Consider the following 27,758-nt stretch of genomic DNA (forward strand, 5'->3'; position numbering starts at 1 on the left):
GTCCATCCTCGAGAGCACAAAGGCACAGATTGAGTTTTAGCTGAATCAGTGGTGAGATAATGACAAATGGTATTGATACTACAAAAATTCAAGGTAAGCATTTAGCAGACACGAGACATTTGCTGGTAGAAAGTCAAACTCTGATCGAGAATGACACCAGAGCTGTGGACAGAGGTGGAGAAAGGAATAGCTAAGTTGTTTATAGACAGAGACTGAGGGAGAGAAGGATGATTTAGAAATTTCTTTGGACAAGTAAGCAGCAATTCAGTCTTATCGTCATTCACTTGCAGTCTGTTTTGGAGCATCCAGGAATTGACATCATCTATACATTTCGGTGTCTGTGTCAGTAGTCCAGAGAGTTCAGTAAGCGTAGCTGACTGATAAAGCTGTGTATCGTCAACATAACTCACAAGTGACATGGCATGGCGTGACATAACTTCAGACAGAGGGGAGGCATATAACAGAAAAAAGTATTGGACCCAATACAGATCCCTGAGGGAAATCATTTCTCAGGACAGAAGCGTTTGAGTAAACACATACAATCTGAGTTCAGTCCATGAGATAGGATTGATACCAGGACAAAGCAACATCATGAATACCAAAAGACTGCTGAATTCTATGTAGAAGTATAGAATGATCTACAGCAGGGATGCACAACCTACGGCCCGCGGGCCATATCCGGCCCGCGACGCGGTGCCATCCGGCCCGCGAAACTTCTGCCCACAGTGCAGGAAATCGGCATGTTAGTAATTAAAAAAAAAAAAACGAAAAAAGGGAAGAAGAAGCTGTATTTATCCCCACGTAGGGGCGTTTCCCAATCTTTTTTTCGATGGACGAACATTTCGATTCAGTGCTCCGACTTGGTTTCTTTCTCTACGATGAGGCCGGACATTCAGAAGTTGGTTTCGGGAAAACAACTTCAAATATCCCACAAATTACTACATAATTAATGGTAAGTACAACTTGTTTCTAATAAAAAATGGTATCTGCTCTATTTTTTTTTTCTTTTTTGTATTTTTGCTGTGAAGTGGCCCGCGACACGGCTGTCCGAAATGGATATGGCCCGCAGGCCGAAAAAGGTTGGGCATCACTGGTCTACAGTATCAAATGCAGCTGCCAAGTCTAACGACCTAGATGACTTAGCTGTCAGTCTCTTTAATAGGGGTTGCCAAAAACACTGGCATCCTGGATGTGGAGATGACCTATAGTGATAAAAAGAAAAGTACACTCATGAAAATTCAATTGAATACTTGCACGACAGGACAATGTAATTACAATAATGTAACTATATGTTTTATTATGGCAATCATTGTGGAAGAAACTGTCAAGTCAACGATCTCGTGTGAAAAACAGAAGAATGCCCTTTAAAAAAAAAATGAATGAACTTCCTTCAGCATGACTCATTGAGGCAGCTTGTACTGGCAATAGAATTAGTACAGATCCTTCAGCACTTAATGAGGTCACTGATACACACTGCTTTTTTTTAACAGTATTATATGCAACTAAGTTTGTTAATTTTCTAAAACTATAAATTAATATCGCGTGGGCAAGTCGGCGGAATATTAACATATCCACAAACATGCTGTTTTCTGCGCGATAAATGATCATATAGCAACCCGAAATTTTGGTAAGACATGATCAAGAACGTCAGTATATAATTTATATCATTTACGGGATTTTAAGCGCAGCTCACAATCTGACTTGCTTTTCCTTTTAAATATCACCAAATGTGAAATGCTTCACAACTTTTGTCGGACATTTGTAGACTTTTATGACTGCTTTATAATGATGATGCACACATAGTAACTTCAGATCCATCTGAGTCTGACATTCTGACTCAATAAAAGGATAATGAATAGGCTCCGAGGCCTTGGAAACAATTAACCGATCTAGATATTACTATTCGAGTACATTTCGAAACAGCATCATTTTACTCATTAGCATGAGTTGAATTATTAGTTTTTAGTAACCAGATTTTTATTGCATATTAGAAGGCGAATCCTGTTTCAGATGCAGAAATCTTGTATTTTGCAATAGCATCTTCACCATAACCATCTTCACAGCACTCTACCCTCTGCATGAATAAACTATGATGTGATTTAACAAAGTGTTAAATGCGATGAAACAGCTATCACCGCTAAAGCTAAAACGTCCCAACAAAGTATTTGCCAAGAATATGCACAGTTTCCCTGCCCAACAACCACCCTCGTGTATCAGACGTCCGTTAATCCACCGTTGTTATTCCCCCTTTTAAGCGTCTGCTAATCCGCCATTGTTGTTTATCCCCCCCTAAGAACTCTTTCGGTTTTTTTTTAACGCAATGTGGTCTTCTGCTAGTTATACTGGCGAAAAAAATACTGAGCCTTTAAAAGTGGAAAAGGTGTCATTTTAGGTAATATTGAAGTGCTAGTTCTGTTCAGTGATGTTTCTTTAGCAGCTGCAGGGCTTAACCTGCATTTTTAATGTGTACTCTTGCAGACTGCTTCGACAAAAGGCGATTCCAGCGAATGCCTTCCTGCTATTAAGCTTGTACTTTCAGCACATCAATTTTGCCCTGATTTATTTCGTAAGAGAAATGTGTCTTTCTACGAACTTAGAGAGCAAAAGTTTTAATTCCTTTGTGTCGGATTCAGAAGATCACTTGTATCGAGGTAAATGTGGATCTGGCAGCGGTACATGTGTACTTACAACGGATGGGGTCTTTGCAATCTAAGAATGAGATCGAGTTGGCATCATAGCTGTGTTGCCAACTGTGTGATCATGCCTTTTCAGCTCTGACCTGTGCCTGTTTTATCTGTTTCATTTCTAGTGTTTACTTCGAATCGAAGACCGTGGATGATACAGGTAATACTTATTTTTATGTAATTATTTACTTTCGCAAAATGTTGACGTAGCAAATATATTCTAGAACGCCCTAGAAAAACTGCACCTAAAGCAAACATGATAAGCAGTGCAGCACAGAAGGCACAAAATCATAGAAGGGAGTGGGTAATATTTTCACAGCTACAGTTTTTTTATCAACTCTAAATACTTGAAGGTAACCCTTTTCTTTATTATTATTTTTTTCTGTTTTTGACTTCTGGGTTGGCGATCTTATGAGAACAGGCACTGGTTGCATAGCATAAAATTATACAACATTCTTTTTATAAAAGATAAACAGACTGCTGTGTTGAAAATTATTATTTAAATAGAATCAGTGCACAATTCCTTCTTTAAAGTATATAACTGTCTTCTAAGAATATACTGTGTCAACAGTTCGATTTATGAGTATTGGCTAAAAGTCATAAGCTAGAATCAGCTTTGAGAAACACTGTATGTAGTTGCTTAATGAGCCTGTAAACAACTCAAGTGCCATGTGCATGCTGCACTGTTAAGTAATGGGTGTGATATAGCTGACTTTTTGCCACTGCTTTTTGACAGAGTAGCAGTCACAATTACAGTAATAGCTGAGGTGTAGTTGAAATTTTTTTAATGGGAATTACATAAACTTGTGTTAGCTTCTTACATGGCTTGACTCATGTTGGTACACTGTGCTGGAGGCAAGGCACTGCAAAGCCTTGAAAGGCTTGGTTGATTGCGAATTTTACCACAGGATAGCAGCTCAGGGAATTGATTAATTTTGTACCACTCATGGACTTGGCCTTACATTTTTTTCAGCTTCTGAAAATATTTAATGTATTTTGAAGTAGATTGAAATGAACTGCTGATTGGTAGGTCTTGAGTAAATTAGGTTTTCCTTCTTATGTTTAACAGAAGATTTTATTGCTTTGTTGTAGATACAACTATAGGTAAGGTATCATCAATCATCTCTTTACCTTAGCTTATGCGAACTATTAAAAGTAAATACATTCAGCACCTTGCTGAATCAATGCTTGCAGTTCACATATATATATATGTCCTGTAATTTTCTCAAATTATACTATTTTAAATTAAAGTATTCAGACTCTGTATCCATTTATACCTACAGATTCATCAGTTGAAAATTTGAAATCTAAACAGTTTTAGGTTATTTTCAGAAACTGTGTAGTCATTGTGTTAAAAGCTTGCTGCACAGATATACAGTGTCACAGCTGATAAGAGATTTCTGTTTAAAGGGGAAGAGACCTTTGCCATCTTTGCATTTGTCTGTATTAACTTTGAGACTATTTATAAAGTGCAGTTGCTAGCTTTTAGTTAACCCAGAGAAGGTTGCAGGGAGGTGTTGCTATCTCAGAGGTCACAAGGGTTACTGAGACTGGGACATTATTGGCTGAGCATAAAGCTACATCTATTCAGATGTGCATATTTTCTGGTGTAAAGGCTGACCACACTGTGGAGCAGTAATGTTAAAAATGTTTGGGTACAGGGTTATGTATTGTGCACTCTTTCTAAACAAGGCATAGAGGTAAGTTGTTATTATTATGCAGTGCATTCCCTTGAAACCCTTATCAGAGAGGGGTGTTTGTCAGAGGGAAGGGAGAGGGGCTTGTGGTGAATGCCAAAGCTGCCATTTCTACTCATTATTTTTATTGATGATGACATGTGTCAGTATCCTTCACCAGACAAATATTTCCAGGTGACATGTCACAGCATGCACAAAAGGAACTTAGTACAAAATAAAAAGTATCAGACAGTTGCACACCATTGCTTACCACTAGGTCACACACATGGCAGTGGGTCTGTTTTGCATGAATAACTAGTTTGGTTTTCATTACAGAGAAATGGTTCTGAGTATTGAATGTGATTTTTCTTAACACTCAGTTTTCATCATCCATGACAGTGTGTGTGTGTGTGTGTCTTTCAATTCTTTTACCAGAAAGTGTTTTTAACAAGAATGTTGGAATAATGACAGGATTTTGAAGAAGATGCATCCATATAATCTAGATAGATCCAGTGATTTGTGGTTAGTTTTGATGTTGCCATTTACTCTGTTTTTGTCACCTTCTTCATACATCATGTGATTCAGAGCTTATTTACAGATACTTGCAGCCTGCAAACAGAAAAAAAATTTCAAGATGAAAGCTCTTTATATTCATTCTCTGATATGCAAACAAAGAGTGCATTTCAGCCCCCAAGTTCTGACTGATAAAGGAGTGCCTTCTATATCTTACATCTTTTTCCTTAAGCCTTACATGCTTTATAAACAGCTAGGCTTTGTGGCTGATGCAAAGAGTTTTCATTCCTTGAGTTTGCTGGTGTGGTATGGATGGGATTTCTGCCTGGTCATTACTGTAGTCCTCTCTCTCTCTCTGTATATACAAATGCAAAAGGGGGCTTAGAAGAGAGTAACTAAACATGCATTGTCCTGGGGTCTTGTTTTAACATTAGGTACTATTATTGCATTTGTAACATTGTAGTGTTCAGACTAGGAAAAAATGCTACTAAGTAAATGTTTTATATCTTTATTAAGTTTGAAACTTGTAAATTGCAGATCCCTGTGAAAACAATTCAGAGTGCTGAGGAGTGATTAAAAATCATTTTTAAGACTACAAAAAGATTGATTACAATTAACCCATTCTTGATATACTGGTCCACACTTTTATCTGCTCAGCTGTTCCTGGTTGAGCCTAAAATAGTCTTGCGATTTAACTAAAAAATAGTGTACACAGTATACACATGCGTGGTGTGGTAACTCTCACTGGCACATAAAATAATGACAGTGTTCTCTACAACATACATGGAATCCATAAGATTAGTTTCTAGCGCAGCCATTGTTATTGACCTCTGATTTGTAAAGTATGGTTCACAAAGTTACGCTAAGATGGAAAGATTTATCATTTATTCATGAGCAGGTCTGCCATGCATAATATGCTGTGTTAAGTACCCTTCTCAGACTTTGACAATTATCTGCGAGAAAAGGAAGAGCAGATACTTGTCTAGATCAATTACCATGCAGTGAACTTTACCTCAGAAACTGGGAGAGAGTTAACTTGCACCAGGAAATTGTATTTTGTTATTTAAAAAAATTAATCACATGCCCTTTAGAATTTGCACAGATTTGTTTATGAATAATGGCAATGGTGTAGTGTGTAAAATCAATTGTGCTTGGAAATAGAAAGGCAGCATTTTTTTAAAGGATTTTTCTTTAGGTGACATTTCAGTTTTATTTCTTGTCTGACATACTCAGAATCCTGAGGTTTGTGTTGTTCATAAAATAATAGGTCAAAGAATGGAGAGTTTCAGTACTGTAGGGTACACAAATATAATGGAAAAATAAAGACACTGGAAATGTTATGTTTCTGCTGGTCTATAAATGTTATATGATCAAAGCTTGCATTTATTACTTTATAATAATAATAATACTTTATTATTACATTTATTATGTTTGCATTACATTCAAAGATATTTGGCAATGTGCATTTTTGGTCATTTTGAAGGTATGGATGTTTTATTATTTTTGTATTAAGTTTATGTTTTGACCATATTTATAATGACAGAGTTATTGCATATGCTGTTCTTTCATCATTACAGTTTTTATTCATGTCCCTAATTTGCAAAAAGCAAAGTTATGATTTCTTCATGGTGATGAATTTCTTCAATTGCAGTGGTGCAGAGCCTATAATCACATTCAATTCTTTTTCAGAAAGTTTCTTTTATTATAGTTTTAGAGTGTGCTGATACCATTTTGCAGCAACAATACTATTATCATAATGGTTCATATAGCACAGTATCAAACATGCAAGTGTGCTTGCCACATGTTCTATTACCTTATCAGAATAAAGAATGAAAGGAAATAAAGATGGTGGAAGAATATGTTAAAAGATGTAGATAATTTTGGACAGCAACGTTTAGGCTCACAGAATAATATAAATAGTCAAAATGCTTTTTTATGTGTTTGTGTGTTATCATTTTGCTGTTTCAGAGTTTTTTCGGTTTTGATTTGTGCTTGTGTCCTTGTGCTCTGTCAAAATTAGACTAATCTCAGAACATGTTTATATTTTAAGAAGCTGCTCAACTATTTGTGCACTCATTTAAATGAGTGTTTTTCTTTTAATCCTGACCTCTGACCTAACTATTTGTTGTTTTTTTAAACACAGGAAGCACAGAGTAAAGAAAGGGTTCAAGAAGGTGAGATTTCATCCCTTCATAAAGCACGCAAGCATTTTGTTAGTGCTTCTATTTCTTCATTGAGCATTCATAAAAACTCTGACAGAACTCTGAAAACCAGTAACATTTGAATCAAAATAATGATCAGTAGGGAACTTTGATATGAAACAGACAGGTCCAAAAAACTAATTAGTACATGTTCCACTCAGTAAGTGGGATAGAGTTGGTAAGTAGAATACCAGCCATGGAGCAAACGACGAGGAACAAAAATTCAGCAGATTTGTCATCTGACAGCAACAACAAAGAAAGCACAGCAGTTGAGTTAAGTAAGACATTTGAAAGATCACTTTCAGACTATTCATCCAACAACAGCAACAACAAAGCAGGTTCGATGTTTGACCCAAGTAAGACTTTTGAAAGATCACTTTCAGATGCTACTCTGCTCAGCCTGCCTCTGTGTGCTTTAGAGTCTACATTCAAACTGCAGCATGGACGTGCTGCTTCTGTGGACAACACTCAAGACAACACCAGATTGCTGCCAACCTCTCCTGTCTCAGAGCGTTCCACTGTGTATGAAAATCTGTCAAGTGCAGAAAGTGTGGAAGCGATGCCATTAGAGAATCGTGCAAAATATTTAAGGTTTAGAGAGAGGCATGTAGATTTGGAGACCATTCATCAGGATGACCAGGAAGTAGAGGCCGTGCATCATGATGTGGTATTTCAGGACAAACACTTTGCAAACAACATAGGTGATGTTGATGGAGAGATGCTTAGCATTGAGCCTCTGTCCCCTGAAGACTGTGAGGGAAGTAGGGATGCCTCTTTCTACACCAAATACCCTCTACGTTTTCCACATGGCTATTCCTTAGGAAAGTATCGCCACAATCTAAAGCTGAGCTACCAGACTCTGTCCCAGCGGCTGGAGGGTTTCATTAAAAACCTTCAGGAGGCAGATCCAGCAATTCAGTGCAGGATTCTGACCGATATTCTGCTGCTCATCAAGGAAGCATGGGATACGCCTGTATATGGACGTGACCTGGCCTATGGACTGTGTGATATCATGCGCATGGAGGGGCTGGTTGATATGCTGATTCGCAACTGTGACCAGCAAGATAGCCATGATCTTCTCCTGCATTCAGCTAATCTCTTAGAACAGGTGAGGGTGTGATGAAGTTTACTTGCCTTAAATATTTTTTTTAATGAAGAAGTCAACCAGTAGAGTTTTGAACATGTTGAAAGAAATTGGTTTCCTGATTATCTATTTTAGTAGCTACATATGTACTTACTGTTGTAAGGGCTATTTTGGTGTGTAAATTCTCTGTACTTTGTTGGTAGGATGACTTGTATGGGATTAGTCACTTGGTCACTTTTTGGACTCATTTATGGATGTGAAACTTGTTAAAAAGACTAGCAAATAGACAGTAGTAATAGTATACTTCACTGTGTGATATAAACATAGGAACTTATAAGTAGTTTTCCCTCAGTGGTATTTAGTTGGTTTTTGATTATAACTTCCTTGATATTGCACACGACTTAGTAAAAATGTCTTAAGAGACCCTGTAGATGACTATTTTGGCTAGAGTGAAAAATGTGTAAAAGGTATTAATAATTTTAGCATCACCTAGTCAAAATCAGAACCTGATAAAGCTTGCTTGGAGAAGTAAAAAGATTTTCTCCTTAAAGATCTTTAACTGACTTTTTGGTCTTCAGGTGATGTCCACCAGAAACAGAGAGCGGGTGGCCAGGGATGGTTTGGAAGTGGTTGTCCGAATGACCCAGCGATTTTCAGGTAATCAGCAAATGGCACTGGCTATTACTGGCATCTTGGAAAACCTGTTCAAGCTTTCAGAGGAGACTTGTACCAAGGTAAGCTGCTGCTTGCCAATAGGTGTCTGCACATCTCAGTTATCAGCAAGTAGTACTCTGTTTCTGCTTTTGTGAAATACAATGCTTAGTTAAACACAAATATCAGAATTACTGTCCACCTTGTCACCATATGGATTGTGCCCTTTCAAGTGCATGCATGCAAGTATGGTAGCTTATACAACCCCTTTAGTCTCCCATACATTGTGATTTTTCAACTATTTGTGCATCTCAGTTTCTACCTGAAAAAGTAACAAGAATAAGCTCGCCATATTACTGGTTTTTCAGGTAATAAATTTGGGTGGTCTAGATGTGATTCTGCGATGGTGCCGATGCGGCACAGACTATCATATTTTGCGTCGATGTGCCAAAGCCTTGGCCAACCTGTCCTTATTTGGGGGTGCTGAGAACCAGGAGGTCATGGCAAAACATAAGGTGCCCGAGTGGCTGTTTCCTCTGGCATTTAGTGATGACAACAGTGTCAGGTACTATGCTTGCATGGCAATCTCAGCATTGGTAGCCAACAAAGAGCTGGAGGCTTCTGTGATCAAATCTGGTACCCTTGACCTTGTTCTTCCCTTCATCAACTCTACCCGACCCATAAACTTCGCACAAAGTGATGTCACACACAAGCAGGGACGGGACAAGATCTGGCTAAAACATCTGATTCCTCTGCTGTTCAGTCGCCGCCAAGAGGCTCAAGCTCTTGCAGCCTTCCATTTTGCCATGGAGGCCATTATCAAAGCTGAACAGGGCCGCCAAGATGTGAGTAGAATTTTTTTCTTCTGTTTTGCTTTATAGTATACTCTCTCATTTCATCTCTTAGCTTTGTAAATGAAGTTTTATACCCATTAAGGTCAGGCAGCACTTGCATAACCAGAAAAATGCAGTTGTACGTTGGCTGTTAGAGGGTGTGCAGGAATGGATTTGTGTACCTGCCAGATGCAAGCTGTCAGGACATGAATTTTTTTTAAGTTTTATGTGAACTGTCTTTAAGTGGATTTTGGTTTTTATGTGATACAGTTTATATTGGTGTATTTTTGCCCTGTAGTGTCTTAAGATAAAATAAGATAAGATAAAATAAGATAAGACTTTATTTGTCCCAGAGGGCAATTCTGGTGCAGCTCGATTAAAATTAAAATTCATACACAATGAATGTATCTTAATGCATCTTGTCAATGTCTTTTTGTTTTTTTGTAGCTTGTTTTTGAAGTATATAAGTGGGAAATGCTTTAGAAATTGATCTTTCAACTGTTACTTACTTTGATTTAGTACTCTTCTTGCTGTCACTCAAAATCTGTTGACATTAGACTAGATATAGTCTTCATTGTGGTATCAAGGTCACCACCTGTGCGAAGGTTTTGTATTCAATGTCCATTGTAGATCTTAACTCCAAAGTGATCTTTAAGCTCACTTTGAACATTGAGTACTATACTTAGAATTAAGGGTTTATCCATTTCAGATTTTTATTAGTGTTATTATGTTAATGTACACACACAATGAAAACAAAAAACAGTAGAGAAGTGTATAAAGAGTGTGGATTACCTAACTTGGTCAGGTCTTGTCTGTCAGTCTGTCTGGCTTGGTTAGATCTTTAGTGAACTGACTTTTCTATCAGCTTTTTATTTGGGGGGGGGGGGGGAAGACATCATTGCAAGTGCAGGCTATCAAACTATTGGCACTATGAAAAGAAATTTTAAACCAAAATAGTGCTACCTCACAAGTGTCAGGATGAACACAGTGATGAATACGCTAATCTCATAAATAATACCTAATTGAAAATGTGAATAAATGATTTGAAGTATGAACATTTTCATAAATTGTGTATGGAAAGATCATATTTTCTTAAATATATATTTGTATATAATCTTTGTTTTGTGCATGTGTGTGGTAGTGGTGTAGTTAAGAGAGAAGACAAAGAGGAGAACATTTCCAGAAACACTACAAACAGAAATAAAGTAGAAAAAGTAGCATTTCTGTAAATTCTTCATAGTGGCTTTCGTTGGTTTCACAATGAAATTACAGTTTTCCCTGTTGTAAGAAAATAACGACAAAGTCAAGGACATTAACAGGTGTCAGATTTTCAGCTGGAACTCCAAAAAGGATATCAGTGCCTGGTTTTCTTTTTTTTGTATTCTTTTTCTGGGACCTTTTTATTTGGAAATTTTTAACTACTATTACATTTATTGATGCTTGGCATGTTCTAGTGTGCAGAGCTTGCTTTAGATTGCTGCACTGTAGTGCCATCATCATCATCATAGCTGTGCCTTGTTTCCTACATACACCTACCAGCTGACTGAGTCACTTAGGTTCATTTATGTTGGTTGCCTCTCAGTACCATACATGGACTTGAAAAGTTTGGGCTGCATGGTTTTCTTATTTGAATCCTCGTACAGTATCCAGTATTCCTTATCTCATCGTAATTGCATGCGTCTACAAAAAAAGACACATTGTGTCACTCATCTATACATTACCTACATGAATGCCTTTCATAACAGAATGTTCCCCCATAGTCTTTCTCTCTGCCTATTGTGGCCTCTTTAAGATATTGTTACTACGAAGTCTACATACAACTGCTGAGTTATGACAAGATAAATGACCTCGCTTTTAAGGCATTAGTGCATGAGTACTGTAGTCAAATGTTTTTTTCCCACCTCCTAACATAGATGGCATTGCTGACACAATTGGGGTTTGTGGTGCACTGGTCTTCTTCTTGACTACATAATATTCGCTAAAGGGCATAATATTATATTTTGTAAGAACACAAATTTTAAAGCAACAAAGAGTCGACACTGCTTTATTTGTGCTTTGACAAACCTTTGCTTTCTGCAACACACTTTGAGAACCAGTAGCAGTGTTACACATCAGAAATTTATGTGTTTCGAGGCATTCTTGGTTATCCCACCATTTACACAGTAGAATGAGCCTAAACTTCCTTTCTTTCTATGAATGGGATACACATCTGTGAAAGTATCCTGTACAAAAACTCTTGCAAGAGAAGACTGGTGTGCAGTGTCAAGAAGTAGGTCATTTGGGGCCTCTTTTGATCTCTTTCCTGGTCCACTTGGTTTGCCAGACTGGCTTCAAAGTGTGGTGTGGGCAGTGAGATGCGCAGTTTAGTCAGTTGCTAACATGACATGAGTCATGGACACCCTGCAGCATCACCGTGGAGCTTTTTTTGTTTGTGATCATTTTACATAGGATACTAGGAATTTTGGAATGGCAACAAAACTTACTCTGGCTCAATTTAGCATTAAGTTCTAGAAAACCTACCTTTTTCAGCAGCCAGCAGCAAAGTCAGTTTGAAAGTTCACCCACTGAACAAAGAAGAGACTGTTTGCTAGTGACTATTCACACGCCTCCTGACTTCTTACTGCCTTTTGCATGAGTGTTGGACTTCACTTACTGAGTGACAACAGCAGTATTGTTACAAAGTCCTTTCATGCAGCATGAAATAGAGGAAGGCTTGTCAGAGAGTGTTGCTAGAGAGTATTGGACATTAAAGATATCTTTAGGGTAGTGGCTGTGCTATGGTCACTGCATAGTTGATTAGACAACTCTGCATTTGAGGAAGGGGGCAGAATGCCATGTCAGCATGGGAAACCTCTGCTGGTCATCTGAGTGGAAACGGTCAGTTAGGCCCAAGGTAGTGGGGACAAAACAATTGTCAAAGAAAAAATGTAGAAATTTTAAGTACAGCCAGGGAGGCAGGTGTTCTCATAAGCATTTCGGAAGTGATAATATTCAAGACAACTTTGTGCAGTGGGCTGATGAAGCACAACGGAATGATGAAGCAGGCACAGATACAGAGGTAGGTCAGCTATGTTCTTGCAGAGTCCTGTATTATGTAAGCCATGCATAGCTGGCTTTTCATGCTTTTCTGAAAAAATCTATTTTAATTTGTGCTAATTTTTTTGCATTTTTTTTCTTTTGAGTTTGAATGGCATCAAGGGTCATCTTGAAAGCATCATGACCCGAAGACAGGGTAGGGCTGTGATGCTTGAACATTCTCTCTAAATGTTGCAGTTACTATTACTGTAAATTTTTAAGTTGCTATAGCCATTGACAGAACTTCATGTAATGGAGGCCACTTAGAAGGGTTTTTTGTTTTTTTGCAGTTATGCAGTGATAAAATAGCATTTAGGGAAGTTGTAGATCATAGTAGCAACCATTCAATAACATGTTTTTTAAGATGTTAAAAATACTGGGAAGTATGGCATGCTGGTTAGAATATAGTACAGTAGTAGATGAAGAGACTGCATGACAGCTTGCTGGTAGTCTCAATGACAGTTTAGCATTGTTTAATTTAATACATGGTGTGGTTGTTAGTAATGCAGACAAAATGACTTGCCTGGTGCTTAGGAACCAAACTGGGCAGAATGGCATGCATGCTAATGTGCCATCTCATGGGCAGAATGTATCACAGGGTAACATTTCATATTGTTATAGGACTACATTTACAAGGTCACTCCTGCGAGGAGCATATAAGGGAGATAGAACCCTGTTGAAATTATCACTCTAAGAGACAGGACATAGTATTTTACCAGAGTAGGAGCTGTCAGTTTATTTTTGTACCAAACTGTGATTGACCTTTTTTTTAAAATTTCAAACATGCCTGCTGCCTGTGTATAGATTTCTTAGCATGGCTCAGCTTTGGTGGGAATACTGTTATGCATTTTTCTTAAGTTTTTTGTTTTTGTTTTGTGAAACTGGTGTGGAGTGTGTGCTTGTGTACTGTTTTGTTTACCACTGTAATTACAGTTTCAGGCATTATACATGAATTTCTTTGTCATACATACAGGCTGCTTTGATTATCAGAGAAAATTCTTTTGCTAAAGTAGACAAATTAACATATTCAAAATACATTAGATTTGAGTTTAATTAAATGTTACCCTGATTAAACATCCTACATGCAGAAATATGTAAAATATTAAAAAATTAACAAAACCTTATACCATATAGCTCATGTAACTTCAGAAATTACCAGTAGAATACTTGTAGCGGTGTTGAATTATTTTCACCAAAATTCCTAAATGTTGTATGATGTCTTATACAAGCAGTTTGTCAGAAGAGCCAAGGGATGGGCAGTTCATCTGCTTTTGCTTACTCATTGCTGCAGCTGCAACAACATATAAGCTGAAATCACATTAATGTAGTGGCAGTGGTTGCTGTAACAACATTTTAAAATAATTGTGCAGATACTAACCTATCTTGGAGAAACTAACTGAAACCAGGTGTCTGAAAGATGCAGGTGTGAATCTGAAGTCTCTTGTGTTTGTTACACCTTTGTCATCTGTTATTTTTGCTTTCCCATCCATAGATGTCTACGGTTCTTGATTTTGGAGCATTTTGTCAAAATATCTGTACCACCTAATGCAGTGGATGTGCGGCAAACTGATTGTATGAAAGGGAATACAGATGATTTTACTTGCAGATTCTAATTACCTGATACACGTAATAATACTGAAAAATAACAGAGCTGTGAAAGTGAATGCATGAAATAATATAATTGGGTGTACATACGTAAATGCATGAAATAATGCATTGGTGAGAATGTGTATGCATGAATGCATTCATGTGCATGAGCTTGTACACATAGATGCATGTATTTGCAGTCACCACCATCTATTACTACTATACTACATGCACTACTACAACTGTATTATAGCCTGAGAGTTGCTGTGTATGTGACTTGCACATTGCATATAAAACACATACTTCCAGATATTACATGACTGTTTGGACATTTAAAATTACTATTTCAGACAGTTTTTAATACTTTTTAAATATCATCTCCATTTTTCCCATTATGGGCTACTGTAAGTAATTTGAGAACAGGTGCGAATGATTGCACAGGGCTTGAATGAAATGTGCAGCAGCAGAATAGCTTACTGGACACAGGCTGCATTTGAAGCTTACTGAAAGCAAAAGCGTGTGCCACAATGTTTCAACCGGATGTACTCTAATGAAATACAGCTTTCACTATTATTTGGGTCGTTCTGGCCTTGACTTCACTGTCGGTAGTTTCGTTCGTTCGCATTGACTCCTTCCTGATCACGACTATACTTCCTGCACAGCCATACACACAAGCTGTGTCGTGTGAATCGAGGCGAGTTGGGTGACAGCAGGGACTTGGGTGGGGCGAGTGAAGCACTTCTAGTGCTGGAGGACCACTAACGCTGGTCCACCGTTCTCAAGGCCCTCAGAAGTGGCCGACCTTCTCATTTTCTACAACTCGCCATGCAAGGGCTGGAAGATGCAAAGTGGCAGTAGAATAAGTCAGTGGTCAGCGGCTATAGTGCATGGCAGTTAATTAAAGGAAACATTTTTTTTCTAGTTTTTTTTCCTCGCGTGAAAGTGCCCGAGATAAGTGCATTACCTTCAAGCAAGACTTGCTTATGTAGGTGATCGCATGAATCAGAGAAAAGTTTGTTTTCAAATTAAAGAAAAGTGATAGCTTGATGTCCTAACAGACGCTTGTGTTCACGCGTTCACACCCCAACAGACAACAGGGGCTGAGAGGACAAACACGATTTATTGACACGCGCAGCACAAAAGACGTTAGGCGCGGTTTGCTGCGACGCGCGTCACGTACCTGGTGCAGTCGTGACGTACAACGCGGGGGGTGGGGGACAAGAAGTCTGTTGTCCCGTTGCACCAGCCGGATGTACAAAGCTGCACATATATACTTACATTGCACCACCTGCCACCCTTTACTAACCCCTAGTCTGTCAATGGCACCGGTCGTTAATTCCACCCCTTTTCTAACTTGTTTTTGTATGGAACGGATTTCGTCAACGCCTTAGCGAAGTGTGGAGTAGGGAGAGAAGTAGACAGCAGCAGTAGTCTCACACTGCACAGCCCCTTTAGTGACCTTGTTTTGGTGTCTTTCCCTGAGCTGGCAGCCGTCAGCCGGGGTCTCCCATGTGACAGCAGGCGCTCCTGCCGTTTGTACGTCGTTCCCGTGCTGATGTAAACCACTGGCTTGCCTGATGGGCACGTCTCCGTGAACACGAACCACCCGTCACCCGTTGATATACGTCTTGTCACTCGCAGGTCTTCGTGTGAGCGTCTCGAGCTGGTGGTGGGCTCACCCGCCCTGCAGCTTATTGATCGTTCGTTCGGGGTGGTGCTTGCACTTTAAGGCCAGTTGCCACATCCACTCGACTGGCTGGGCGCTGATCGGCATCACCTGGCTTCTGTCACCTGTATTTGGGATTACAGTGTTTCACGAATTTTGTCTTTTGGGAAGTGTGTCATAGGAATGACGTGCGAAGATTTGCAATGGTGCACCAAGGAATTAAAGTGCTGCACACGTTAGGTCATCCAGTGTTGTGGCCGTTGAGTTTTTTGTAAGGCGAGTTTTCTTTGAGGTCTTGCATGGGTGCAACCGTCATATATGATGTTGATAAGAAGGTGTATCATTGAGATCCATGCATATGGATTTTAATGTGTGTATGCCATGTCATCAACAAAACTTGATCCTAATCTTTACTGCTAGCAGGTAATGTATATAGATATATCATGTTCATAGATGTAATTCACAGTAATGTGCATAGTTCTACATGCTGAAGTTCAGTTTCGGAGGGAAGAGAAGTTTTTTTTATGCACATGCATTTAGTTTAATTCGTTACATAATTAAAGAATGATATATGTCTTACTGCATTTTAGTTGAGCCTTCTTGCAGAAGATTCCCCACACATGTTTCATAATGTTTCATGTTGGATCCTGTTAATTATCCAGGTTTAAATTTTATTTAAAATTTTGGTAATTAATGGTATTTATAGATTACTTTTTAAAATTTACTTTCCAAGCCTGCTTGACACAAGCATCTCTGTTGTGCATTTTTAAAATGGTAAGCAGTAATGTTCACTTTCCCTTCACAGTGGTTGCAAACAGTACCTACTCTTGAGATTTTTCCATACGGCTGTGTCCTCCAGATTTTCCATGAGATTGATGCTGTGGAACCCCTGAAGAAAATTGCTAGCAGCCCCAACACTGTGGCCTCCAAACTTGCAGCAGAGGCACTCAAAGTGATTGGGGAGAAGATTCCTCACAAACTGTCACAGCAGGTGCCCTTGTGGACGGTAGAGGATGTAGCCCATTGGGTCTCACAGGTGAGTTCAGCAGCAAAACCTGTGGAGTAGAAGTGCAGAACTTCATCTGCCTGATAGAATTGAATGGTATTGCGTGTGAGGGCAGGTAGGAGTACACATGGTGCTGACTACTAGTGTCCAGTCGTCTCCAATTACTACCTTGACAATAGGCAGGGTACAGATCACAGGCACAAACAAACAAAAAATAGAACAAATAAAGGAGAGAAGGATGAACAGTGCAAATGACACAAAAATAAAGACAACTGAATTTTCATACTTTATTTTTATTGCTTTTTTATCTTTCTCTATATCTTTTATCTTTTTTCCCTCATAAGTGGGATATTAATGTTCTGCTTGTAGCCCGTGCTTACATCTACGGTCTATGTGTGCATCCCACCTAAGTTTGAGTGCGACGTGGTATAGTGTCCACACTATAGTATTATTATTTTATTTTCCAGTTGTGTATACCTTGTTTCTTACACCCTGAATCTGGGAAATGACAGTCTGTGTCTACCTAACGAATTCGATCTCTTGAATAATTGTGTCATCTGTATTTTTGTATAACCATGTTAAGAAGGAGGCACAGTAGATTCCACAATTTACCAAGTTGATTTGACCACACATGAATTAATTCAGTCACTGCTGTAAGTTGATTCAACCACAGCCAAAAGTCAGTTCACCTACACCATGGGACATTTTGACCAAGGACACTAATGTCACTAACAACACTAATCACTAATGTCACATTTTTAACATTTAAATCATAAAAAAAAGCAAACAAAAGTACAGGTCATTATAATTTACCTAGACTTGGTTTGTTCCCCCTCCATCTTTACCAACTCCCTGCCACACACACACTTAGCTCACTAATAAGAGATATTGAGAGAAACATGTGTAGTGCAACATTTTTATTTTAGGGTGTGATGGATTTTAATTTTACTTGCATGCACATTCACATATGCACAACTGATATATAGGAGAGAGGGATGTGCAGATCATCCAATAATAATAAAGTAAGGTGCTAACTTTGAACCTTAAATTAAAAAAGTATAGAACTGCCTGACTGTCACTTTTTTAATGTCTAAAGCATACAACAAAATAAAAGAGACTACAATGATTTATTTTCATAGTTGAATGAATGGTAGATGTTCAAATGATTCACGACTGTGATCAAATTAACTGAACAGTGGCTGAATTGGCAGATGATTAATTGACCTATAACCTTTATAAGCACATAAAATGTCAGTGGCTTGTTCTTATTTAAATAAACTGCCAAACATTTTCTTGTTTTTGATATTATTTGTGATTTACAGACAGTATTGTCTGCTTATCATCACTGTGCCAGTGATCAGGTTTTATGACTTGTAACTCAAACAAAGCATGAGTTTTGATGGTCTTCATATAGAGTTTTCCAGAGAATATGCAGTTCTTTATATTTTTGTTTTTAACAGATAGGATTTCCTGATTATGTTGAGTCCTTCAAGAACTCTCAGGTTGATGGCGATTTGTTACTAATTCTGACAGCAGAGGATCTCTCCAGTGGCCTTGGGATGATCTCAAGTATAGTGAGGAAAAGGTAGACTTTGTTTAGAGGACTTAGCTATGCATTAATGTGGTAGATTAGCTTTAAACAACATTTAATAGGTTTTATATTTCTGTGTGCTGGTTGCTGCTAATGTTGATAGAAAAGATTTTGCAAGTTGCTTTCTTGCAGATTCTGTTTCACGATGCATTTTAAGATGCCTTTTCGAGAAATGTCTGAAAACCTAAGGTAGAGTTGTCACTGCTGTTAATGTTGAGAAAAAGTTATTGGTTTTTTCTGGGAATGCAGGAAGTAATTGAATAATGCTGTGCTGCAGGTTTATGCGAGAACTAAAATCGCTAAAGATTACTGCTGACTACTCAGCCAGTGACCCATCTGGGCTGGATAAATGGTTGATGGAGCTGTGCCCAGAACTGTCCCAGTATACATACTATATGCTGCGTCAGGGTGTTGACAAGTTTGTCCTCAAGACTCTCACAGACCAGGAGCTGAGGGAAGAATGTGGAATCTGCAACAGCATTCATCGTCGCAAAATCCTGCAAGGGATCCAAGGTAGGCTATGTACCTATCTACATCTCATCTGCATCATCATCATCATTTATATGCACATCATATTTATATGCATCATCATCATCACTTGGACGACTCCGACCCAGTCTTAATAAGAAGACTGCAAATGCAGTTGCTGTCTCCCTCATCGGTTCTACATTAGACTATGCCAACAGCTGCCTCTGGGGGATTTCAAAGAGCGAGTTGTTGAGGCTACAGCGAGTGCAAAATACGGCTGCGAGGATAGTTACAGGAAAGAAAACAACTGACCATATTACTCCTGTACTTCGTGACCTACATTGGCTTCCTGTGGAGAAGCGAATTGAGCATAAATTGTTAACCTTAACCTATGGCTGTCTTCACGACCTTGTGCCTGTCTATCTGCAAGAACTCATTCGCTGTTACCAACCCCAGCGGAACCTTCGTTCAGCAGCACACTTCAGACTTGAACGACCGAGTGTTCAGTCAGGGAATGCTAACAAGAAGACTGCGGGTTTCAGATCCTTCTCCAATGTAGCCCCGCTTTTGTGGAACTCGCTTCCCCTCTCGACCAAGGAGTCTGATAGTATTGCATCTTTCAAGAAAAATCTTAAGACTCACTTGTTTAAACTTTTTTGAAGTTTTCATTTGACCTGCAGTTTGGTGGCTGCTGGTATCACCGCACATTGAGCGCATCTTTGTGATGCGGATACTGGCGCGCTATAAAACTACCTCATCATCATCATCATCATGCCAACCTTTCATTTTTGATGGAAAACTATTAACCAGGTGTTGGTTAAAACCTGATAAAACAAGCGGATGATTTGCCACTGATCTTTTTTGACCATGCATTATTAAGCTTTAGAAATCTTTTCTGCACTAGAGTTCAGAAATGCAAGTTAGCCATGAAAAAATATGTGTGCATGACATATAAATTTGATTTCACTAAAGTTATTTTAAAAGAGATTATTTTATAGACATTTTTGAAATTCAAGGATGCTATTTTTCTGTGGAAGTAAGGTCAGGAAACATTTATAAACTTCTTGTTAAAATTCTGTTTTTAGTAGAATTTCCATTACTAGATACAGCTGCATATTATTAGCACTTGAGTCATAACACTTCATTAAAAGTTACCTGAGAAACTCAAGAAACTGAAAAATTATATCAGATTAAGAATAGATATTGACAAATCAATGAAGTTGCAAAAGTTAGTGACTCAAGCCCTGGCCAGTACTTGATTCTGGTCCCCTGTTTTTAAACACAATGTAAAAAGCATTTTAATAGTTGAAATGAGATATGTTGGTAGACGTCACTTGAAAATTATCTGAGCTGAGCAATGATGACCTGAATGCCAGGTGGTATGTGGACAGAGGTAAATGGCGATGTGAGTGTTTCAACACCTGCAATGATGCCCCATAATCTCCCATCACTTGACTTCACCACTAGTCTAAACATCAACCCCACTGGAATACGTACCATTGATGTTTTCATCTGCTACAGACGCTCTTCTGGATCTCAGCTTGCCAGGTCAGTTGTAGGGAATTTCTTTGATTCATAATTTAAAAGTTTAGTGGGATGCAATTTTTTTCTTATGACTGGATAAAGCTCATTGTAAAGGTACTACTCCCTAAAATTTTGAATTTCTCTTTTGTTCTTGAGATGCATGCTTACGAAAAGGACAAAATTAAAATAACAGAAATAGGCCAACATTGCAGGATTGTCCGTAGATGTATTTAAATTATCAAGCCTTCAGCCAGTTGGAGATTGAGGAGCTTTATGCTAATTAGGCTTATATTAATAGCATTCATTAGTAATTCAGTTTTACCTAGTCATTATAAACGATTGCATCCCACTATACCAATAAAATCTTTGTGCTGTTATGAGTGTTATTATATGCATGTTAACAAAAGACAGAAATCATGGCATATTACTAATGATTTTCGGGGCTAGTCTTCATGAAGCATGTATACCCAGGCTGGAAAGTCATCTAATCACTGGACTGCAGCAAAATATGGGAATTTCAAGTTAATTAATCATTGGGTTAACTAACCAGACCTGTTGTTTAGTGGGAAAATACAATAGGTGATTCTTGCTAATAGTTACCAGCATGGGTAATAACCATTGTGATTGAGTTCAGCATTTACTGCATTAGCAGGTAGTTGGTTCTTTTTTTTCCCATTTGAGTTCATTTCATTATGATAATTTTTTTTCGTGCTGAACTATTTTTTTTTATTTATATCAGAAATAACGGTAAAGGCACTCCCAGCATAATTGTCTGCCCTTTAAACCTGCGGTTTTTGACGGCAGTCTGTTAAAACAGTTTGATGACAAAGGCTGAAGTATGATGCTTATTGCTGTGTTGCAGTCTCCTAAAGGTGCATTTGCAGTTGAGAGGATTTTCTGTCTTTCTGGACATTGATCGTCTGCGAGCTGGCAAATTTGATGAAAACCTCCTTTTTTCCATCCAGATGTCTCAGCACTTTCTTATCATTCTGACACATGATGCTCTGGATCGGTGTCTGGATGACATTGGTCAAGAAGACTGGGTTCATAAGGTGAGAGCAAGCTTCTAGTCTTTTTGTTTTGTGCCCTAAAGTAAGGCAGGGGCCCTCGGTGGGCTGTAAATGTCTTAAAATGTCGTTTTGAAAGTTTGTTTAGGTTTTTTTTTAAAGCTAAACGCAATGATAAACACTGTACTTTTTGTAGGTCAAAAGATTTTTCAACAAATCCTCATCCATCATTTATAAAGTGTACTGTTGATTTCTGCCAGTATTCACATCTTTGGGAGTTTCTACAGATTAATTTCTTACGATCCATTTTATCTTCTTTTTCTTTTCTTTTTTTCTAATTAGGTCATATTTTTCTTTCTTGCAGGAAGTTATTGCAGCCCTGGAGAGTAACTGCAACATTGTGCCTATTTTTGATAACTTTGAATGGCCACCACTTGAAAGACTACCAGAAGACATGAGAGGAATAGTTCGTTTTAACTCTGTCAGGTCTGTAGTCTAGCAAAAGCCACTAGGAAGTTTTTGCACAATGATGGTGTAAAGAAAAAATATGTTCAGCTGTCTAATTGAAAGTTGGTCTGAAAATAATATTTATATTAAAAAAAAAGGACCCTAGTGGTGAAACAACAGGAAGAAGGAGCTGTATTTTAAAATAATATTACTCCATAAAAAACACCTTTCAGATGTTTTATACATCATTTGTATTTGTGTATGATGTGCATATTAAATGTTACTGCTACCATCAGAATGTAGGAACAAGATGTAATATTAGGCTTAGCTGTACTCAGAATTTCTCATATTTTGTTCCTCTCTTTCAAGGTGGGTGCATGAGTATCAAGATGCTTGTGTGGACAAGCTAGAGACATTTTTGCGGCGAGGACGACGGCGGTTGTCTCAGCAGAGTCCAGGTCACCAGTCCAGCTCCCACCTGTTGGGGTCCGACTCCCACCTGTCGGAGCTGTCCCTACGCTCTCAGGTTTCCTACAGCTCCTCTCAAGGCGGGTTGGATGTCTTCTCTCAAAGCTGCTGACAGTTGTCTTGTCTCTTCTGTAATTGATTGACCAGCAACAACCTGTGATGGACACCATATTCAGCTGGATTAGCTAAGGTTCTCAGGCATGCAGCATTGGTTGTGGGTGAAATCTGTCAGTGGTGTAGGTGGCAGGCGGACTCTGTAAGAATGCTTGTAAATGTGTTACAACAGAGACTGGGTTCTTGCATACATTTAACGAAGAAAGAATTATTCAGACCCATAATCTTGCTGAACTCTTTGCCTCGTGACAAACATTGTTCAGCTAAAGCTGCAGGTAACTTTTATGAAAGCAAGTGTTACTTTTTATGGCTGATTTTTTTTAAAGTGCTTCCTTCTAGTGGTGATTTCTCAGCATGATGAGGGAGATGAAAAGGAAGTAAACTGGAATATCTGGAGAATTTCAGTGGCCAGCCTAGGAAAGCAACATGTATCATATCTAGAGAACATTGCAGGAAATTTACATCAGAACGCAGGGCCTCAATTGTTGTATGCTGTTTTAGTAAGAAAATGCGATATTTATAGACTTTTGTGAGAATGACATCCCTCTGTTCTCTCTTGCTGCCTTACTTTCCTTAACTCTCTATGGACCCACACCTGGATCAGCTGTTGAGGGGAAGAATGTTGTGTCATTAGAGTATTCCATGAGTGTACTGGCTATCCTGTCGGCTCTCCATTATAGGTATGCTCAAATGTACCATTCAGTAGACACATGATCCAGACATCTTGGAGAAGAGCTGTGGTAGTATAACTGAGATATTAGGTTGTGAGATGCTGCAGTGAAACTTTTCTTCTGTAGTGGAGGTTGTCATTCATCATTATCACATCTGCCTTATGCAACTTCAGAATAATGTGAGAAGCTTTGGACCCAATTGGCCCACATTTTTACACAAGGTGAGAAACATCTGCAAGTAGAACAAAGACTGAAGTTGAGTATAAACCTATAATCAGCTGTTTCCAGGCACATTTGCCAAGTGTCATATGTTATGGTATGAATATCATTTCCATCTTGCATCATACTATAGCAGATTTAGACAAACATTAATCTATGACTTAAAATGTTTGAAACTCTTGCACAGATAATAATCAATAAGGTGGGACAAGCTGCCTCAGTAAAGGCCTTTTTCATGGTTTTGTGTGTGTGTGGGTGTGTGTGATGGGTTTGTATAATTTCAAAGGTTTCTTTTGTACATGTTTTTGTGTGTCTAGAGGAGTTGATATCATGTTGCTGCAGATTGTTAGATGTGTTGCTTGGGTGCTAGCTTTATTAAGACATTTAGCAGGAGACATTGTTTCTAACACAGCTAAGTCTTCCATTGTGCACTGCATGGTAACTGAGTTTCTTATTTATGGATCAGGCAAAAGACAATCTCATTCACTGGTCTATTCGCAAAAAAAAGCAAATTTATCATAAATATAGTTTTGTGGTCATTTCTTTCAGTATGTTTCATGCATCTGTATAGTCTGAAACAGTATTTTTAGCGAGACAGTCTGCATGTTTATGTGCATATGGGTGTGAGTTGGTGGGGGGGAAGGTAAATCAAGAAGCCTTTTTGGTGAAAGTTTCAGCAAAACTGTTTAATTCTAGGCATCAGTTATTGAATAACTGTGTGTCTGACTGCCTTATGGGGATAACTCTGTAATATAGAGTAGGAGCAAATGAAATACAACTTATTTTAGGTTTTCACATTTTTTTTCCTTCTCACATTTAAAGAAAGGAGACATTTTATCTCCCATTCCATTCACTATATAGACAAGAGAAGTCATAGGACAAGTCATAGGAGACCAAAATTTGTTTTCAGTGAGCTGTCTTTATTGCATCACTTAGGAGTAGGAATAGCTGTTTCACTCTCAGTAATTTAGCAGTTTCACTCAGAAGCTGTAACCACTCTTACTGGTGAACTTATTATTTGTAAGATAGCAAGGCTTTTTTCCCCCTTTCCCACAAACAAATCTTTCTGTTGAGTATGTTAGACTCTGTTCCTTGAATATATGATGATGATTGTATCACTTCAAAAAAGTACTGCATAAAGCTGGATGCCTTTATCTGTTGGTTAATGTGAATCCTGGACTTTGCTCACTAAACTATAGGAGTCAGCAGCTTCTCGAGCACTAGACAAGAAGCACAGTGACTGGTGGGTACAGGGTATATCATGAGATATTTCCTTTAATGAGCTGGGTTTTTTTTTTTTTTGTTTTTTTTTGCTGCTGTGAGTTTTAGAAAACTGATAGTCATCTTAAATGACTTAAAAGCCTAGCATATGAGATTCAAAGAAAAACTAAGGAAAATTCTACCTCTGTCAGAAAGTCTGTCAAACAGGCATCCTAAAATTTCAGCTGCAGCCCAACATTGTTCATGGGCTGCTGTGATTATGTGTGAGCAGGTGAGCATATTGTTCACATGCTGATTCTGTTGACTCAAAAATCCACCAACTACAAAAATATCACAAATTGGATGAAAACAAACTTCTGGTGGTATGACTGAAGTGATTCACACACATATACACAAGCTGACGCGTGCCAAATCTCGCTCAGCTTCTTCACTCCCTCTTTCTCCAACTCAACAATATTGCCATTCCTATTTATGACTGCTAAGAATCTGAGGTGGTGTATTTGATGACACTTTGTCCATGCATCATTTTGTATCCCATACTGCTTTGTGCTATCATAATCTCCAACACAGCAGCCAGATCTGGAAACATCTTCCAACAGAAACCACCACTAACTGACTCGATTATCATCCATATTCTACCGACATCATTTTCTGTAAGAAGAATAATCACAAAACTTCTCTTTGCTGCATTCAGCTGGCTCCCAGTTTCCGAACACTTTCAAAATAAAGTCAACATCTTCTGTTATAAACAGGGCTTCTGCTAAGGCTAAATTCTTTGGGGTCCCAGGGACCTCTTCTTCAGATTTTTAAGGGGTTCCTGTTCTTCGCCCAAATTTGAAGGGGTCCTCCGAACTTTTAATGCATACTGTACGCAATTTTTTGTGTAAGCAGAAGCCCTGTATAAATATCTCAGTGGTTCTGCCCTACCCACCTATCCAACTGGTTTCAGATCTAGATGACTTGTTCTCTCCGCTGTTTTTCTGATCTCTTCAAGATGTTTCTTAAACCTTATCTTTTCCTTCTCCCATAGTGTGTGTGTGGATATACATAGGTGTGTATGAGTTCTTTTATGTGTGCACTGTGAATTGCTGTAGGAAGAGTGGGTGTTTTCTAAAAACATTATTTGCAAGCTGGGATTCTGTATTATGAGCTATTATTGTTATTAAAATTTGCTGTTTGAACTCCTTGAAGTTCCTGTCAGAAAGCATAACAACCACAAAATATAGGCAGTTTCAATTTTAGCACCCTGTAAATTTCTGATAACTCACAAAAGTCATACCTCGTGTTTATGTTTGTGTGGAAAGCAGTCTTAACACTTCCTTCTTAAAAAAAGGCAGCTTAATTGAACCTGTTTTTAAAATATCAATACTTGTTATACTGGTAATTCCCGTGTTCTGATAGCATCTCAGTTTGTTTGTACACCTTTGATTGCAGTGTTTGCTCCTTTACAACCTTTGTTAGAGATTACTTGTGTTTTTCGCCCACCCTATACCAAATTAATTTTAATATTTTATAGACTGTATATCTCAAACTGATGTACCCTAGCTGTTACCCCAATATCAGCATAGCCATTTTTTGGAAATAACTGTAACAGGATGGAAGAAAATTTCATTTGCAGTATATGATAATCAGTGCTGGTAAAAATGATATACAGGTATATCTAGGATAATAATGGCAGATGTTTACAGTGGATGGGCCTGGTAGTGCTTGGGGCTCTATATCTGATTTTATATTTAAATAGCAACTATGTCTTCTCTTAGTATTGATGTCTTTGTACAGGTTTGACTTGAGTGTAAGGAACTTTCTAAGTTACTCTAGTGATGCAATGCAGACTACTATCCAGTCATTTGTTTTTCATTTGGTATGGTGCTGTTCATGATGTATGATCAAGATGTAGAAATAGTACAGTATTTCTAGTATCTTGATTCCACATTGATTCTTTTTGTTCTTTATTTGAGCATTGTATAGGAAACATACTTGCATAATATATGAGAGAGTATGCTATTCAAACCCTCATATTATTACATAGGTGATTAGGTATGGGAGAAGGGGTCAAGAGAAGATCAATTGCTTGGAATGACATTGTGGTCTCTGCTGACAAGTGATTTTTCTTAATTTTACTAGGAAGAGCATGTGAGAGAATTATATATTTTAGTGAAACATCATTTTAAAGTAATTACTACAAAGTTAAATACTGATATTTATAACCACCAACAAAATCATGAAAATTTCTCTATTCAATATATTTAGACTTTACGAAAGTTGCAGAAGGATGGATAGAAATACTTATGTTCATGATGTTCCTTGTCATTGAATTTCATTGTCATGGATCAAGCAGAATGCATAAAAGAGATAGATTTAATTCTCTTAGAAGTTTGCTGAGTGCTATTAATATATTATTATCAGTGGTGATTGTGTACGTGTGAATGTATGCGCAGCATGTTACCATTGCAGTAGCTATAATGTAAGCCTGTGTAAATGCTATTAATAGCATGCATGCAGGAAGACCTTTTCGTCTCCTACATGATAACCCCGAAAGCAGTAATTTATTTAAATAAAACAAATGATGGTTAAAAAACGCGAAGTTGTCAGAAAGAAAAAATAAGATGAGGTAATAATGTTCTCACAACAGGAGCAGTCCAAATCTGAGCTGAAACGCAGCTGGCAGCTTTCAGACATATGCAGTCACAGCATGAATGCAGATAGTTTGTCCATGTCCTCAGCCTCAGCTGAAAGTGTTTGGATCATGTGGTTTGAGGATTAATGCTTGTGTACCCTTGTGATACCTGATGGTGCCCGCTTGAGAACTGGAAGTGACCGTCTGACATGTAGGTTTCTACCTTGACCACCCCACCCCCTGACATTACAGCTTTGGGACACCACAGGCTGTAAATATGCTACCTGACAGTGAAAGGAGACTGTGTGACCTGGTGACTGTGGAACCCGTGGTCATCGGTTCGAGGCCTAATACAGTAAAAATTCCCCCAACCTCCCACTAGTTGCCCACCCAGTATATTTACCAGGAAAGGCAAAGGCGGAAGGAGAGGGCTGA

The 27,758-nt window shown here is 38.3% G+C and overlaps 1 protein-coding gene across 4 annotated transcripts; it reads left to right on the plus strand.

The window, feature by feature from the left end:
• The first annotated feature begins 2,290 nt into the window (after positions 1-2,290).
• On the plus strand, positions 2,291-27,079 carry LOC112561732 (sterile alpha and TIR motif-containing protein 1-like). Of its 4 annotated transcripts, XM_025234381.1 has the most exons (12): positions 2,291-2,392; positions 2,810-2,844; positions 7,017-8,182; positions 8,737-8,892; positions 9,178-9,654; positions 16,830-17,006; positions 18,437-18,561; positions 18,845-19,080; positions 20,412-20,583; positions 21,422-21,611; positions 21,931-22,052; positions 22,383-27,079. In XM_025234381.1, the coding sequence occupies exons 3-12, from the start codon at positions 7,223-7,225 to the stop codon at positions 22,591-22,593; spliced, it is 2,826 nt and encodes a 941-aa protein (XP_025090166.1). In that variant the 5' UTR covers positions 2,291-2,392; positions 2,810-2,844; positions 7,017-7,222; the 3' UTR covers positions 22,594-27,079. The 4 variants fall into 4 exon arrangements, with proteins under 4 accessions (XP_025090166.1, XP_025090165.1, XP_025090168.1 ...); XM_025234380.1 differs by having other exon boundaries at positions 2,300-2,844; XM_025234383.1 differs by having other exon boundaries at positions 2,300-2,844; positions 20,427-20,583.
• The last annotated feature ends 679 nt before the right edge of the window (positions 27,080-27,758 follow it).

Source organism: Pomacea canaliculata, linkage group LG4, assembly GCF_003073045.1.
Source record: "Pomacea canaliculata isolate SZHN2017 linkage group LG4, ASM307304v1, whole genome shotgun sequence".
Lineage (NCBI taxonomy): Eukaryota > Metazoa > Mollusca > Gastropoda > Architaenioglossa > Ampullariidae > Pomacea > Pomacea canaliculata.

Excerpts from the sequence above, each read along its gene's own strand:
- LOC112561732 (XM_025234381.1), top strand. The coding sequence starts at position 7,223 with ATGTTCCACTCAGTAAGTGGGATAGAGTTGGTAAGTAGAATACCAGCC. Across the intron at positions 8,183-8,736 it reads CAGCTAATCTCTTAGAACAG|GTGATGTCCACCAGAAACAG; the intron begins GTGAGGGTGTGA and ends TTTGGTCTTCAG. Across the intron at positions 18,562-18,844 it reads TCAAGTATAGTGAGGAAAAG|GTTTATGCGAGAACTAAAAT; the intron begins GTAGACTTTGTT and ends GCTGTGCTGCAG.